Source organism: Pestalotiopsis fici, assembly GCF_000516985.1.
Source record: "Pestalotiopsis fici W106-1 unplaced genomic scaffold PFICI_Scf_7, whole genome shotgun sequence".
Lineage (NCBI taxonomy): Eukaryota > Fungi > Ascomycota > Sordariomycetes > Amphisphaeriales > Sporocadaceae > Pestalotiopsis > Pestalotiopsis fici.
This window is the reverse complement of record NW_006917097.1, coordinates 1,225,426-1,241,497: the sequence shown is the minus strand read 5'-3', so window position 1 is coordinate 1,241,497 and position 16,072 is coordinate 1,225,426. Positions and strand designations below refer to the sequence as shown.

Below are 16,072 nucleotides of genomic sequence, written 5' to 3'. Positions count from 1 at the left end.
CCAGGTCGGAGAAACAGCCGTCAATTGGCTGGCGCTGGGTATAGAGTTTAGACCAGGTTGCACTGATCGGCCGGGGAAGAGAGCAGTGGCGATTATGATCTCAGGGGCCAGTATGCAAGTGATGAAAGTTAGAAAGTCAGTCCCAGCTGACAAGAACAATAACAGCAACAGAATATGGTATCGCATAAAAAACTGGGGGAGGGCAAAAGTTTTAAGGGATCTGCACCTCGAGGCTGGACCTCTGTTATTTTTTTTTTTTTTCAGCTGCATCCAGAACTCTGGGTCCTTCTGTATCAGCCCTATACCCGTGTACCTTGGACGTGTCGCTCAAACCTCCCCTAAACCCCTAATCCACTAGTGGGACAATCAGCTAGAAACAGCAGCGCTACCAGTGGGTCGGTCGCGCGTGTCTGCGCCCGTCTGCGCCCGTCTGCGCTATGGAATTTTTTATGTCCTAGGCCGCCTCCGACGCCTCCACAACCGTCAGCCGCTTACTAGTCGAACTAGGTACTGCCTAGCAGCAATACGCGTTTCCCTTCTTTGCACAGCTTCACACAGCAAAGGTTCTTTTTCTTTCGGCGCCGCCAAAAATCATCCGAGCTGACAACCAGGATGGTGCTTTGATGTGTGCTATTTACGCCAAGACTTGGCGATCAAAATGTCACCATTTTACACCACCGAGCCCAGGCCAACGGTCAGTCCCATCCCACACTCCAGACTCTCGCATAGAAGAAGAGTGGATACAGGCCAAAGTCCTACCGAGACCCAGAACGAGACCGAGACCAGACTTCGTATCCGTGCGTGTATATACTTTTGCACCGGCGTCTTTCTCTTTCAGCTCCCACGCAGCTCTGACATGTTTTTTTTTTCTTTCTGAAATTTCCGCCCATATCATCCAATCTCTTTGCCCACGCAATCAATCTCCTACCCAAGTCTCCAGTTTACCCCTCTTCCACTTTTCGTGCTACTGCCTATTTCCGTACCTGCATCGTCCGATCCAGGTCGGTGGTAGCCATGCAGGCAGGCACCTACAAGCTGTGTCCTACATTGACCAACTTTGCTTACCAGACCAACAGATTTACATAACCACTGCAACGTGGTCATCCATAAACTTGCTAATATCCCCCAGGAATAGTGCAGCGACTATTGACACAAAACCAAAGGCTATGCTGCTGTAGTAGACATACTTGTATGACTCCGCATAGGCAATCTGTCCGGCCTTGACCACGGCCTCGTACAGCGTCTGGTTGCCGGCGATCCCGGGTATGTCGGCGATGCGGTCAATCAGACTTTCGGTGGTCAGGCCAATGACCTCGGTCAACGTTTCCGTCGACGTGATATTGGCTTGTTGCAAAACATCCCCAATGTACTTGATCGAGGCAGGCTGGAATTTGCTCACGAAAACGTTCTGGTGATTGAGTATTTGCCGTTAGCTCTCCGGTCAGCTCGGAAGTAAAGTTCTGACCACCCCTTGCCATGGCGTGGTTCGCGCGTGTGTCGTCTTCTCGTATCGGTCGCACCAATGCGGAACACGCATACCGAACCACACCACTCCATCCATCGGGCCCGATAAGCAACAAATGGGAAGTGAGGGGCCAGGAATCGTGATTGGACTCACAAAGTACACGCAATATCCAATGCTGCCACCAATAACTCTAATGCTTAGCGTCAATGCCGCAACGGTTGCAATCAAGTCGTCGGGACAGATAATGGTGGTGATGATGGATGCCGGCACCACAATACCGCCGATGCCTAGTCCTGCCAATACGAGAATACCCCACAGCTGTGCCATGTTATCAACGTCGGCCACGGCAATGGCGCCGCATCCTGTCGTCATAAGCACCGATGATACTACCATGAGCGTCTTGTTCTGACCACGAAAGACGGAGAGTAGGACGAGAACTATGACTGCACCAAACATGATGCCAAATGCGACAGGAAGCCCGCGAATTCCCACTTGGACGGGATCGTGGCCGTAGACGTTGAATGCCTGCACCGGCCAAAACATGAGAATGGAAAAGAAGTTGGCACCCGAGATAAAGGTAATGACCAGAGTCCAGATAAGAATCGACGGGGCTTGATTGAGACGGCGGGGGAACATGGGATACGGTGCAAACTTGGCCTCCCACACTCCAAACGCCACCAGCAGTGCGGCTCCGAGGAACAATGGTACGAGGGCATGAGCAGAGGTCCAGGGATACTTGACATGCCATGATTAGCGATACGAGGGCGCCAGCAATGTCAAAGATGGCTTGCTTACCTGGTATCCTCCCCACTGCATCCCAGCCATGAACAAGATCATTCCAGAAATGCTAGTGAAACCACCAACATAGTCGATACGCTTCAAGACCTCGCGCCGGCTTAGGCCATCAGAGTTGACACGAGGCGGCGGAAAGTAAAAGACTGCAGTCAGAACAAGACCGATGAAAGCCCACAAAGCACAGAACAGCCCGACATATCTCCAAGTCGAGTAATACGCAATCAGTTGGCCCCATAGGACTGATGGACAGAACGGAACAATGGTAAAGATGAGTGCACCGACATAAATGCCTCTCTTTGAGGTTGGCGCGAGCTCGGACGTGGCTGCCAGGGCTGTGAGCTCATTGATACCGGCCCCGACACCAGCAAAGACCATGCCAGCTTCACATTGTCAGTCACCATTTCATTTCTTGTTATGAAGCCGCTGGATGTTCGTACCGATGAATGCGTTAATGTCTTGTGCGGTGGAGCAGATGATCATTCCAACAACGATCAACGAGGCCCCTGGATCGCAATCAGTATCAAGACTTGTCAATATGATGATGAGAATCGGAAGCTCATACCCAGGAGGGCAACATAACGTCGCCCTAGCAGATCGGACATTGATCCGACGAATGGACAAATTCCCGCCAAGGAAAGCAAATTGGCGAGAACAAACCACACCCATCTGTCAGTCCCGCCTAGGTCTCCATAGATGTATGGAGGTATCTAAGCAATGTTAGGCGACTCTTCTCGTACATTTTTGAACATACGTACGCCTCCGAATAGGTAAACTGGGATCTGAGAGCCGGTCCACAAGAATGCCTGGCAGAGGTTAGTCAAGAGTCGTTGCGCTCAGCTATGCTCCTTGGTTCGCTAACCTGGGCAACGAGAGCCATCTTTCTCTTTGTTGTCATCTGTATTCACTTGGATCAGCTCTGCCCACGAAAGGACCATATCGAATGCGTGCTGCCTACTTGTGTATCCTGATGGATCACTCCATCCCCTGGAGTCGCCAATTATTAGCATGCCAAAGTTGACACCAACTGCATGACCAGCAGAACTTGCCTTCTGTACGAAGTCCATCTTCTTCAACATAGTGCCCTTTGCCAGGCGGGTGTTCTTGAGTCGATACCTGCTCGAGTTGGGAGACCTCGGCCTTTTCGTGGTCAGGACTCGGCGGAGTAACCTGGGGGGTGACTTTGGTATCGATTGCGGGTTGGGACGACATTTTGAAAACTTGTAGCTACAGATTCTCAAAACAATATCTCCTTAGCTGACCATGTAAGCCAGCTTTCTTTACTACACTTGAATGTTGAAGCTGAATCAGGAGGTTCGTAGCTGATATAGGCCGTGATACAATCCCACACCCCGCACGAGTCCGCACGTCTGCATACTCCTCACCCTGGTCTATCATTGTACGCCTCGAGTAGCTGATATGTGGAAGCGATAGGCTGTGGACTTTCTTTATCGCGCTGTGACGCGGGTCTCGACTCTCTACATGCGAGTATGTGCGATGGGATCTCGTGGGGAGGCGACAGACGACGCCATTGACCAGGGGCTTCCCCGCAGCCAAGTTGTGCCCCGGACAGCGGTTCAGTGGAGCTCCTCACTGACCAGAATCCGGGGAATTTATAGGGAACCAATGAAATGGTCGTATAGGGCCAGGGGCCGAGGCCCAACATCTGGGGTGCGTCACATTGTCGATACTCTGGCAAACTATGGGCTGAAAGCGAAGTCGTTGCCCTCTTTTGCTCACTAGTGTTTCGTCTTTTGATACCTGGCCTGCACTCCAAGTTTTGTCCTGAGTGGTTGACCCAGCCGAGGCTTGTATAAAGGATTCCATACCTGCTGAAATGGTTATTCCGCGCCAGCATGTTCTCGATCATATTTGCCAGAATGTGCGTATGTGACGGATGCTGAATCGCGGCCATTGTATGGCATCAATTGGCGCCACGACAAAGCTTTGGACAAGGTAATTGGTGAGACGGATTCCGGCCAAGGTATGCAGAGGCGGATATTGACATCCGTCACCGTGTTTGAAAAGGGAAACCTGTAAGTGAAACTAGACTCGATAGTAGTCATTTCCTAGCTAGCACCATATGATAAGTGAGGGGGAACTTGCTATATCCTGGTACATTTGCTCGAGAAGAGGAGGCAGCCCGAAACTGGGGTAAGCTAGAGACAAACTTAGCATCAAGCCATGTGCTGTCAATGACCTGCATTGTCAGAAACATTATTGGTGGTATATCAAAGCTCATTATTGATGATCTGGTATATTTATAATGGTCCTATTGGATCCTTGGCATCAATTTGATTCCAAATGCTTGCATTGACAGCACGTGGGGTATTCCATGTTTCCGTCGAGATGGTTGTACCCGTTTGTAGATCCTGATGGTGTGGGATTCCTCGTATGGAAGCTCTCTGCTGAGTACCTATCAGATGTGTCTGTCGAGTAACACAACTTGGCAGAGGAGGATTCTCTCCCTCTCGGCCGAAAGTATAATCACTCATCCGAAGCCCGTTGCAATATAGCGGGTTTCGGATCCGATCAGAACACTGTATTACTTTTAACCCAAGTATGTTCCTTTCTTGAGCAGTACAGAGGTTAATATTTCCCATGTCGAGACTAGGACAAGCCTTTGGTCCCCTGTACCGTGAGAAGACTAGACGTAACTGAATCTTGTTACTTTTCATATACTGTGACCATTTACAGTCAAGAACACTATCAAGACAGGTCATTTGTTCATGTTCTGACGAAATGTACTTTTACCGAATTATAATAGTTCTCACATGGGAGGGGTTTTCTTCTTCTTCTTTTCATGCCCTTTGTTAATTCTTTTTATTTCCCTTCTTTTTTTTTTTTTTTTTTTTCTTTTGGTGCTCCGGAAGGCTCAGTGTCGAGGCAGGACCGTATATGTGAGTTTGAAAGCAAGGTCATATCTCAACCACGGGGCCAAAGAGAAATGCCAGAATTTTACCAAAGCCGATCATGATATCCATTTTAGTTGAGTTACGATATCTTTCTACTTCACAAGGTTTGTAATGACCTCGTCAGATTTTGTGATTGGACCCAAAATTCACTTTTAGCAAGGCCATGAATAATCAACAACAAGACAGGCTGTGAATTTCAAATTCAAGAAACTTAACCTTCATCGTCAATTTTGTATCAATAACTCTTTCTCTTATAATAGGACAGAAAGTCTCGGAGCATTCGCAACGATACCAACAGTTAATTGGATTGAAATATGGGGATTCAGAACTCTTGCAAAGACGTCTACGATTGATGTAAACACAAACCATAATATTCATTCAATCAGATCATACTTGGCAACTTTTGTCTCAAATCGGCCTTGAAGACCTGAACAAAGAACTGTTTCACATGATACGCATGTTACCCATAAGACAGGAGGGTGGACCGTGAGGACCAGATATTTGCCGATCGTCATATAATGATTATGCAAGGCTACGTCTCATTTGGTAGATAAAGACGTAATGACCTGTTGAACCCCGCATTCTACAGCCCCAAAGCGGTTACTGAACTTCATGTTCTGCTCCTTTTTTGTTTCTTTCGTTGGTCTACCTAGTTTAGGTAAATTGAATTGTGCCACGCGAGTTCCAAAACTAAACACAAGAGTTTTATCATATCCGGTCCATCGACATGCGTTTGATCAACACGTCCACGCTCATCTTAAGCGAGTTCTTCGGCTCTGATATACCGCAATACGCCATCTTCTCGCATACCTGGGAAAGGAATAGCGAGGTCACGTACCAGCAGTGGATTGCACCACACACAGATGCACTTATAAAGAAGTCAGGATACCAAAAGATAATAGGCGCCTGCCGGATTGCACGCAGTCACGAGATTGACTGGATGTGGGTAGACACCAACTGCATCGACAAGACTAGCTCGGCGGAATTGAGCGAGGCCATCAATTCAATGTTCACCTGGTACCATGCTGCTGTTGAATGTTATGTTCACATGGCAGATGTATCCCTCCAACAAAACAGCGATGTGGGAAAACAGCCTGCCTTCAGAGAGAGCAAATGGTTTACCCGTGGTTGGACGTTGCAAGAACTTCTGGCTCCAAGAGAGGTCATCTTCTACTCTCGCGATTGGGTCAAGCTCGGCAGTCGTGATGGTGATTTGCTTCTTCAAGCCATAAGCGAGGTCACTGGTATTAAACGCGAAGCACTCTCTTCCATTAAAGAAATGTCGGATTCGAGTGTCGCGGCAAAAATGTCATGGCTGTCCAGGCGCCGAACTACAAGAGAAGAGGATATGGCTTACTGCATGCTTGGGATTTTCGATTTGAACATGCCGCTGTTATACGGAGAAGGGCGCAAAGCGTTCACTAGACTTCAGGAAGAAATCATCAAGACGTCAAGTGACCAGTCGATATTCGCCTGGACCTGGAACGACGACGTGCCGTCCGACTGGACCAGTATTCTTGCGCCATCACCTAGCACTTTCAGCCAGGCGGCCAACATTTTTGCATACTCGAAAAGGAATTCGACCTCCTATTCCATTACAAATGTCGGGCTGTCCATTGAATTACCTCTGGCACATTCATTTGGGAACAGTTGGATTTTGCTAAATATCTGGAACGGTGCTGGCGTATTCGAGTCACTTTGCCTACCTGTCAGAAGAAGACATAAGAATTTCTCAGGACTCTATTGCCGGTGCGATGTGCCTTAGAGACCAATGTTGTTACCAGACAGATATTTCAAACAGGAAGGGGACCTTTACCTCGAGTCTCGTCCCAGTCGGTTTATGACCTATACTGGTGCTGTCTTATCAAACACCCCGAGGTTGCACTCCTCATTTAAATTCGGCTTGTTGTGTTTTCTCGAAGAGAAGCACAAACATGGTATCATCGTGTCTACAATGCCCGAGGATGCTATGGATCATTCGGGAATATTCAGATTCGGAAACTCGAATCGCAGCCAAGCATCATTCTTGATGTCAATATTGATATACACGACCAGTGGGCAATGCATATACGTTGGAGTGCGGCCGAACGCCCCCCTAAAGGTGAGGGGCACAGCTCAATACGTCTGGTATTTGACATCATGGAGCGAATCCCTCTCCCGTGGATCAGCACAGCACAAGTTGGATAAAATAAATAGTGTCATTGAACGCATTGAAGACTCGAATGTAGAAAATGTACTGCTGAGAGACGGATTGAAGATATTCGCGGATGTTGGCGAGGATGTCAATCTTGGAACTACGGAGCAGGGACGCATCGTGAGGTTGGACGACGATTTTCAGCCCCTGCATGTTCGTACGAATTGCCATGGCAGCTCTTCCCCCTGAACACTGTCAGCGAGGCAGTGACCGACCATTATTCATTCACGATAGACTAAAACATGATATTCGTTGGCGACCTCTTTCATGATCATGCCAAGAAACCATGTTAATGGATGTTGTATGTAGGTACCTTCTTTAACATTGCTTAAGTACTTCCCCAACCAAGTGCTCAGGAAGGAGTGTAATAGAAAGTTCTACGACACGAACCCGAATTGTGCACTGGCCGACATCCCAAGCGTAAATTGCCTATCAGACGGGCTGGCCATCTCGGTAATAGAGTCGTGTCGTGCTCACTCATTTATCCTCACGATTCTGAATGGTGGCTTGGGCAGTATTCGACCACGGCCACTAAAAAGTGGGACAAACGGAGCCCCGACTTTTTGATTTTTAGTGGGCGGATATCAGCGGCAGGGGGGTGTGGAGAAGACGTACCGCTCCCGAGATCGCAGCTACAGATAACGTAGCGGCTTTGTAAAAGGTGACTCGTGTGAACTAGAAATTGCCAACATCTACAAGATTGCCGTTGTTTCCTTTTCTAGCAAACCAAAAAATTACACAGGCTTCATTCAAAATGGTCAAGTTGGAAGAAAGCAAGATTAGCTTCATTGGTGAGTCCAAGCTCGAACCCGTGCATGAAGCATCTCAACTGACCCCATCGGTCGCGCAGGCGGAGGCAACATGGCCGCAGCCATTATCGGCGGCCTGCTCGCCAAGGGCACCAAAAAGGACAACATTTGCGTGTCGGAGCCGTGGGAGGTGAACCGTGACAAGATGGCCGCGCTGGGCGTGCGCACCACGACATCCAATGTCGAGGCGGCCCAGGACGCCGACGTGGTCATTCTGGCCGTCAAGCCGCAGGTGGCCAAGGGCGTGTGCCAGGAGCTCGGCGGCTCGTGGGCAAGCCGCAGCTCGCTGCCCGTCGTCGTCTCCATTGCCGCCGGCATCACCCTCGTCAGCCTCGTCGACTGGTTCAAGGGCGCCGACGGCCGCACCCCGCACGCCGTCCGCGTCATGCCCAACACCCCGGCCCTGTACGGTGAGGGAGCCTCGGGCCTCTTTGCCAGCTCCGATGTCACCGAGGACGAAAAGACGCTCGTCACTGGTCTCTTGAGCAGCTTCAGCAAGGCGACCGAGTGGGTCGACAAGGAGGAGCTCATTGATGTTGTCACGGGGCTGTCGGGTAAGTAAATGTAATTTCAATTCGATCATGAATGCCTTTCTAATTTTGTCTGTCAGGCTCTGGACCCGCCTACTTCTTTGCCATGGTTGAGCACTTGATTGCCAGCGCCACGAGCCTGGGTCTATCGGAGGAGCAAGCAACACGGTTGGCCATTCAGACCTGCTTCGGTGCCGGCAAGATGCTGGTTGAGTCGTCAGACAGCCCGGCCCAGCTGCGCAAGAACGTCACCAGCCCCAACGGAACCACACAAGCTGCGCTGGAGAGCTTTGAGGCTTCGGGATTCAAGGAAATTGTTGACAAGGCTGTCAAGGCCGCGACTAGCCGTGGTGAGGAGCTGGGAAAGATCCTTGGGCAGTAGACCATGAGTCAAGTGGTAATTAGACCTCTAAAAGTGCAATTCAATAACGTGAAACCATCTAGTACGGCATGCGAACGTTTGTCAAGTCTTTGCAGAGGCTCTTTACCAGCTTGATCTTCTAGCTCGAACATGGTCTAATCACACCCTCGCCTGTGAGATGTACAAACAACAGTCTTGCTTGGCAATGAACGGAAGAGTTCAATCTACCGATGATGCGTCGCTTTCCTTCAGCTTGCCGTCGCACCTCTTTCCTCTTTCTTTCGCCGACCTCTCAGCCAATACCTGTAGAATAAGGGAGTGTGATTCCATGACAATCTGCTTTGCATCATTGGGCCGAAGCCCAATCTGGATCGTGCCCATGATATAATTCACGACTGGCTGCTCCCTCAGGTCGTCTCCGGAGGCCTTTGCAGTATTCACCGTCTTATACTCGTCCATCAAAATGTAACCATTGTCGACAAGAGTGTCGAGCAACACCTCATAGGCGGGGGCATTTTCGGGTTCGTCATGAAGGATCTCATCTTGAACGATCATAATCCAGTCGTCATCCGTGGGCGCAGACTTGGCGGCACTACCTGACGCCAATCGCTTCTTTGATGACTTGTTGTTAGTTGAACTTGGCTCTGCCATTCTTGAATCAAATCATCATATGGTCGTGGTGGTGTTCCGTAGTCCCAGATTGAGTTCATACCTCTTATAATTATGCCCACATGCATGCAATAATTGATACGTCAAGAGTCATTGTGAGTATGCACATTCAGTATGACTCTGTCGATACGGGTTTGCGCAAGCATCCAATGCTTTGCTTCGCTATTCAGGACACTGTCATATGAAGTGCACTTACCCAACCAAGTCATTCTGATTCCATCTCGACGCTGCCTCCGACTTTCAGTACACACCTGACCGATGCACTGACTCCTAATTAACCAAATAATTCATTACGACAATAATTCATCCGCCATTGATAGAAGAGTAAAGTCAATTGTTTACCCTGTACGGCATAAAATCATCAAATTTACATGGGACGCATGTGTGGCGATTGCCTAAGCATTTCGCACGAGAGCATTCGGACCAAAATTCTTTCTACTAAACTCTTTGAGTGCCGTTGCTTGATAATCAAACCATTAAGGCTTTGCTCAGAGAGCAATTGATTCCTTGTACCAGAATCGCAGCTATAGATTTAGTGGGTTCCCTGACCATTGCGCACTCTAATAAGACGGATCTTGGTGGTTTTCGTTCCGTGTAGAAATCCGTACGTGAGCAAAGATGGTAGCCCTTTTGAATGATAACGTCCATTTTACTCGGTTCCCTCCACTTTGATAATACGGGGATAGATTATGTCAAACGCCCGTGCCATAGTTTGATAGAAATATTAGGAGACTCGGTCGCAAGCCTGGGGTTATATCGTTCCATTAGTCAAGGAGTGTTCCGGCACCAGCTTCCGAGTACTTGGAAAAAGCATCGTTGTTAGATGAGGTCGAAAATTTCTTGGACTTTTTGTACTTCGGGTTGTACTTGGGTCCTGGCTGAGGGGCAATTTCTCGATGGGCGGCCCAGTAGTGGGCAAAGCGACAATCCTCTGCACTCTTGGTGCAGCGCTCGCCGTCAGCCCAAAAGGCACAGATGAGAGGATCCTTGACGCCATCGGAACAGTCTTCATGTAGCCAAGCACACATGCCCTTTTCCTTTTCGCGGCAAGTATAGCCAGGCGTCCAAAACCAAGGGCAGACGACATTGGAGCGTCGTGGTTCGGGGTGTACTTCTTTGGGAGCTGGGGTAAGGCTTGGTTGGGTTCTCCAGGCATTCTCTCTTGGAAACAGAGGTGAAGCCGACGAGATGGATGCACTAGGTCCTCTGGGAGGCTTATTGGTAATCTTCAAGTTACTGGACAATCAATCAGCAACTGAATGGAATGTGAATGTTGATGCCGGCTCATACTCGAAACTATTGTCCAGGCCATTCGAGACAAGAGAGATTGGCGTCTCTTTACCAGCGTTAGAAGCATTGGGATTGTCGTCATTGTTATTGATGAGGGCAAGTATTTGCTCATGGGTGGCGGTTGATATCCGACCAGCTCCGAGGAGAATGCCGAGACCCTGGTGTTGAGGCAATGGTCAGTGACGTGGAGAGATACAGATGCAGTCAATCCAGGCGCAATTGACTGGACTCACAGTATGCAGCTGGGTGAGGCCGCGAGTCACCATGGCATCGCGTTGAGTGTCCATGACTGATTAGTTGGGCGCAAACAATATGCGAGCCCAAACTCTGTGTGCGGCGGATATGGATTGGCTTTTCGGTAGACACGGATGACTCAACGAAACACTGCCTCGGAACCTTTGCAATCAATCAGGAGCCCTCGGAAAAACCTCTATTCGCTGCAAGACTTCAGCTCGGTTTCGAGGAGAGGAAATTTCACAAGACGGCTCTTTGCTTTTCACCGAGATCTGCCTGGCCCTGTCTTGCTTGCGATTGATGGCGTTGATGGCGCGTAGATCGGGATGCTTGCAGCTTTGTGCATCCCGCAAATGCGAACTTGGGGGCTGGGATGTTGCCCCACGTAATCAGAACGTCATTTATGTTACTGCCTGGTATGTAGCTCGAGCATGGTGTGAGCAGATTTCTGGTAATGTGATATTGAAAAGTAGTATTCTTGGTCTCTTGAATCATATTAATATGATAAACACTTGTATTTAATCTCTTTGGCAGAGTTGAGGTGTGCTCAGAGCGACATGTGCCATAAACCAGCCATTTACAATAATATTAGGTACCTGATTCACTAAAGTACACTTGTTAGCGCAGCCTCACAGGCCCTGAAAGACACTAATCTGCGGTGGGCAAGCAGCTACCCCACCAGGCGTCCCTACAGGGCGTACCCCTCTTTAGACTTGATTCATCAGCTTTTTGGTCTCACCCATGACTGTTGACGGGTAACAATTGTACGAATGAGAGATTATTCTGCTTGCTTATTATCACTTCCCTTGACAGTTTGATTACAGGCAGCAAATATACAGCATCATGGATATTCTTGGCATTACAATGCAGTTTTTCAATATCATTGGGAGAAGGCTGTTTGTGCAATTCAGCCACACCAACAGAAGTTCTTGAAACTCGGGCAATGGCAGACTTTGTTATCCAGGGCAGACGACCTGTGTTCTATTGCCTGCTCGGATGACCATGTTTGGACCAAGATTCTACTCCTCAGATGTTAAAAAGTAGTGCATGCAGGCTGCCGTGCTGTCCATGACGAAAATGCTTGAAAGGGATCGGGTTGGGCCTCATTGATATCAAGTCGTACGGTCGCCTTGATGGCTCGCTGCGCCCCATGCTGTCAAACTGAGACTGAGTGGACTTTTTGGCAAGCAAACATACATTGAACAGCAAGTAGAAATGGTTCCATTTGCCATTATACTGACAGGCGATCACGCCAAGGATCAAGTCATGTATCGGGCCACTTTACGACATGCTGCATGGCGTAGAGCGGCCTACATATACCTACCACCACTGGAGTTGGCCCAACGTCTCTGGTGGGAGTTGAAAAATTAAACTGGTAACGCATATCACGAGCGATTAAGCCCATTATTCAGCACTGTGCAGATACCCGGCCATCAAAGAATGTGGTTCGCCTGATCAAGTATCTCCGGTCCGTGATCTGCCGTGATCTGCCCATACGATATCCCAAAGGATATCCCAAAGATAGTTGATTGCACATTCCGGCAGCCTCGATATACTTGCTCAGTAAGCCGACCCCGCGTATTGAAGCATCCCCTATCCTGATGCATGCTACTACACCACTTGAAAGTATCAATTGAATGATTGGTTGACTAGAAAGAGCCCAATCCATCAGTGAAACAGAACGAAGAGGAAAGTGTTTGCGAACCGAGGGACTGTGCTACAATTGAAGAGCTTGATAACAATTGTGCTCGCTGATGCGTTTCTGCTAATATTTTCAACAATGACACTCCATCGACTTGTCCCTGTGGTGACCTTGCGGCGAGTACTGAAAGAACTTACCGCGATTATATAGAGTGTTTAGGACTCCTGCTCGCGTTTCTTCATTCAATCACATTCCAACCTGAATCTTGCAAGCATTGTTGCGTCATGGCGACTACTGTTGTAGGAATGATCCTTTCGATTGATCGTGTGTACCTGTGGTGAATACCGTTGTCCGATGCGCTGACAGATATTGTTAGTGCGACATTCTCGAGGCCGCTGGTTTGACAGTGCTTCGACCAAATACCGCGGCCTATACGGCTCGAAACCAGTCGTACTGGTCAGTCTCGGCGCGAATCAATCCAACTTGCATAGTTCAGCCTAGGTCCACTGAGCAGGTTGCGCAGGCAATTACCATCCTGAAGACACAGACAACATGTAAATGGGCAGTCCGTGGCGGCGGTCATGCATCATACCCTGGGGCATCCAACAGTAAGTCAAACCATGGCCCTCAAAGACGAGAGCTGACTTGGTTTTCCTAGTCAGCGATGGCGTGACACTTGATCTGGGCCTGATGAACCAGACCGAGTATGACGCCGATGGTCAAATCGCTAAAATAGGCGCAGGAGGCAGATGGCATGAGGTTTATACAGCTCTGGAGCCATTCGGAGTTACGGTTCCAGGTGGCCGAGCATCTCAAGTTGGCGTTGCCGGATTCCTCTTGGGCGGTGGCAACAGTTTCTTTAGCAGCATGGTTGGTCTTGGCTGCGACAGTGTCATCAATTTCGAGGTCGTGCTCGCGAGCGGACAGGTGGTCAACGCCAACAGGGAGGTCAATGCGGACCTGCACAAGGCGCTCAAGGGAGGCTCTGGCAACTTTGGCGTCGTGACCCGGTTCGACGTTCAAGCGTTTCCCATTGGAGATCTCTGGGGTGGTCAGGTGGTCTATCCTCTCACCACGACCGAGCAGCATATTGCGGCGTACGTTGACTGGGTGGACAATATACGCAGCTATCCCTAGGGCTCGGCCATAACCTTTTGGCTCTACGACCCTGCCCGTGCAGATATTGTCGTTTCCATGGCAATCCATGATACCACTGGAAAAGTCAATGCGCCTGCGTTTGACCGCTTCCTTTCCATCACTCCCCAGCTCAGTAACACGCTTCGTGTTGACAGTCATTTGAACATGACGTTTGAGCTGGATGAGCCAACCGAGTACAGACAGTTATGGCTCACAATGAATGTAAAGAATGATGGGCGTTTCCTACAAAAAGCATTAGAAGCGCAACGCGATTTTATTGCTAGTTGGAAGGCGGACCAGGACCCAGACTTTGTCAACTTTGTGGTCATCCAATCAATGCCCAAAGTGTTGTTTGAGAGCTCTGTCAACAGGGGTGGAAACGTCACTGGCATGGAGCGCGAAGCAGGCGACGCGATTCTGTACCAAATGCAACACATGGTTCGGAATGCTGAGCAAGAGGCCGCGGCGCGCAAGAGGTTGATTCCGATGCGCGACGCACTGAAGCAGTACAGCATCGATATTGGCGTCGATATAGAGTGGCAATATCTTGCATACGCAGACGGCAGTCAAGATCCACTGTCTACATATGGCCCAGAGAACATTGAGCTCATGCGAAATGTTGCGACGAAGTACGATCCCCAGGGTGTTTTCCAATCTCGAGTTCCTGGTGGCTTCAAGCTTTTCAAGTCTGCTTGACAGGAGCAATTGTGAAGTTATGGACTGGGTCAACTCACGATAGCCTGGTTTCCTCATGTCAATTCACTTGATTTCTTTCCAGGCACAGATTACAAATGCATATTTGGTTCAACTACACGATTTGTCTAGACCAAGATTGTATCCTTGTCAATAAGCGTTGCAATTTCGGGAAAACGCTGTCGGAATGTCTCCTCGACGGTCCAATTCTTGAGTTGGCGTATCTCACTTTCAAACACGGGATTGAAAAGCACTTGCTTTGGCTCATCCTTGTTCGAGTCGATCGTAATGAGCACATGGCTAGGATCGAAATCCCACTTGATCTGAAAGCTAGAGCTGTATGTAGATGCAAAATCATCCAACGTTATGTCAGAGTGCTGTACTAGATAATTCCTTGCCTTGGGCCTGTTCAACTTAGCTCATCACCACGCCAGATTTCTTTACTGATTTGTTCTTACCATGGAATTCGGTCAACCCACGCGGCATGAACCGTCGAAAGCTGACACTCGGTCGGCCGTAGCCACTCGGGCATGAGATCCCAACTTTCCTTGTCGAGATAAATGAGCCACTTGTTATAGGTCAACCTAGAGTCGCAAGATGAACTTGATGCAGATTTGCGTGCACTGACCTTGGACAGTAGCCCCATGATGTAAAATACAGCAACTTGTTTTGGAAGGGACTCGATTTCTGGATATGACCGCACAAGATCAGCAACCACGTTGCTCACTTCATCCACCGTCCCATGCTGCTTGGAGAGGAGAGAAGCGGGGTTTGGTTTTAGTCTTGTGCTGCCGTGTATCTCGTTGGGTCGTACTGACGCCATTTCGGCACGCTTGGATAGAATGAAATTCTGAACAATGTTATCGGCGATACAACACGGCGGTGAATTTCGAGGAGGTATGGTCCAAGGCTCTAGGGACTTGAGCGCTACTGTTTCTGTAGGCTCAGCACGACCAAGTAGACCCAGCTGCCAGGCGGCGTTCTGAGCACGAAGCTGCGCATTCTCGGCCTCGAGCGTGATGACTTTTGACTCGAGCAGGCCGACATCTTTCAGAGTGCCATCTAGTGTGCGGGTGAGGAAGTCGACTCGTTCAGTCAAGCTCTGGATCAGACCCCTCTGCCGGTCTCGCATCGCCTGCTGCGACTTTCGGTCGCGAGCCCGCTTTCTATGCAATTCAACATTGGCTTGCGAGACATCTTGGTCCCTGCCTGTGCTGAGCGAAAAGTGCACACCTTGGTCGGCTGTTGGCTGTGACATTTCGCAACAGTATCAAGCTTATAACCATTCAAGTACCAATGTCTGAGCATTGATGGCGCACACGAGGCATGTCGAGATCGAGC

At 49.2% G+C, this 16,072-nt stretch overlaps 8 protein-coding genes across 8 annotated transcripts; 4 read left to right on the top strand and 4 right to left on the bottom strand.

The window, feature by feature from the left end:
- Positions 1 to 1,078: 1,078 nt before the first annotated feature.
- On the bottom strand, positions 1,079 to 3,469 carry PFICI_10026 (uncharacterized protein; the record flags this gene model as incomplete). The annotated part of the gene is made up of 9 exons (XM_007838607.1): positions 1,079 to 1,408; positions 1,619 to 2,200; positions 2,261 to 2,640; positions 2,698 to 2,763; positions 2,823 to 2,967; positions 3,016 to 3,063; positions 3,120 to 3,155; positions 3,216 to 3,244; positions 3,316 to 3,469. 9 exons carry the CDS (start codon positions 3,467 to 3,469, stop codon positions 1,079 to 1,081), a joined length of 1,770 nt encoding a protein of 589 aa, XP_007836798.1.
- A 2,430-nt stretch (positions 3,470 to 5,899) lies between these two features.
- PFICI_10025 (uncharacterized protein) lies at positions 5,900 to 6,937 on the top strand (the record flags this gene model as incomplete). Its single annotated transcript, XM_007838606.1, has 1 exon — positions 5,900 to 6,937. The coding sequence occupies one exon, from the start codon at positions 5,900 to 5,902 to the stop codon at positions 6,935 to 6,937; it is 1,038 nt and encodes a 345-aa protein (XP_007836797.1).
- Positions 6,938 to 8,120: 1,183 nt separating this feature from the next.
- Positions 8,121 to 9,087, top strand: PFICI_10024 (uncharacterized protein; the record flags this gene model as incomplete). The annotated part of the gene is made up of 3 exons (XM_007838605.1): positions 8,121 to 8,157; positions 8,217 to 8,729; positions 8,786 to 9,087. 3 exons carry the CDS (start codon positions 8,121 to 8,123, stop codon positions 9,085 to 9,087), a joined length of 852 nt encoding a protein of 283 aa, XP_007836796.1.
- A 198-nt stretch (positions 9,088 to 9,285) lies between these two features.
- Positions 9,286 to 9,717, bottom strand: PFICI_10023 (uncharacterized protein; the record flags this gene model as incomplete). Its single annotated transcript, XM_007838604.1, has 1 exon — positions 9,286 to 9,717. One exon carries the CDS (start codon positions 9,715 to 9,717, stop codon positions 9,286 to 9,288), a length of 432 nt encoding a protein of 143 aa, XP_007836795.1.
- Positions 9,718 to 10,499: 782 nt separating this feature from the next.
- PFICI_10022 (uncharacterized protein) lies at positions 10,500 to 11,312 on the bottom strand (the record flags this gene model as incomplete). Its single annotated transcript, XM_007838603.1, has 3 exons — positions 10,500 to 10,971; positions 11,026 to 11,183; positions 11,259 to 11,312. 3 exons carry the CDS (start codon positions 11,310 to 11,312, stop codon positions 10,500 to 10,502), a joined length of 684 nt encoding a protein of 227 aa, XP_007836794.1.
- A 1,873-nt stretch (positions 11,313 to 13,185) lies between these two features.
- Positions 13,186 to 14,038, top strand: PFICI_10021 (uncharacterized protein; the record flags this gene model as incomplete). Its single annotated transcript, XM_007838602.1, has 3 exons — positions 13,186 to 13,200; positions 13,278 to 13,509; positions 13,560 to 14,038. The coding sequence occupies 3 exons, from the start codon at positions 13,186 to 13,188 to the stop codon at positions 14,036 to 14,038; spliced, it is 726 nt and encodes a 241-aa protein (XP_007836793.1).
- Positions 14,039 to 14,095: 57 nt separating this feature from the next.
- PFICI_10020 (uncharacterized protein) lies at positions 14,096 to 14,734 on the top strand (the record flags this gene model as incomplete). Its single annotated transcript, XM_007838601.1, has 1 exon — positions 14,096 to 14,734. The coding sequence occupies one exon, from the start codon at positions 14,096 to 14,098 to the stop codon at positions 14,732 to 14,734; it is 639 nt and encodes a 212-aa protein (XP_007836792.1).
- Positions 14,735 to 14,859: 125 nt separating this feature from the next.
- PFICI_10019 (uncharacterized protein) lies at positions 14,860 to 15,989 on the bottom strand (the record flags this gene model as incomplete). The annotated part of the gene is made up of 2 exons (XM_007838600.1): positions 14,860 to 15,136; positions 15,190 to 15,989. 2 exons carry the CDS (start codon positions 15,987 to 15,989, stop codon positions 14,860 to 14,862), a joined length of 1,077 nt encoding a protein of 358 aa, XP_007836791.1.
- Positions 15,990 to 16,072: the final 83 nt, after the last annotated feature.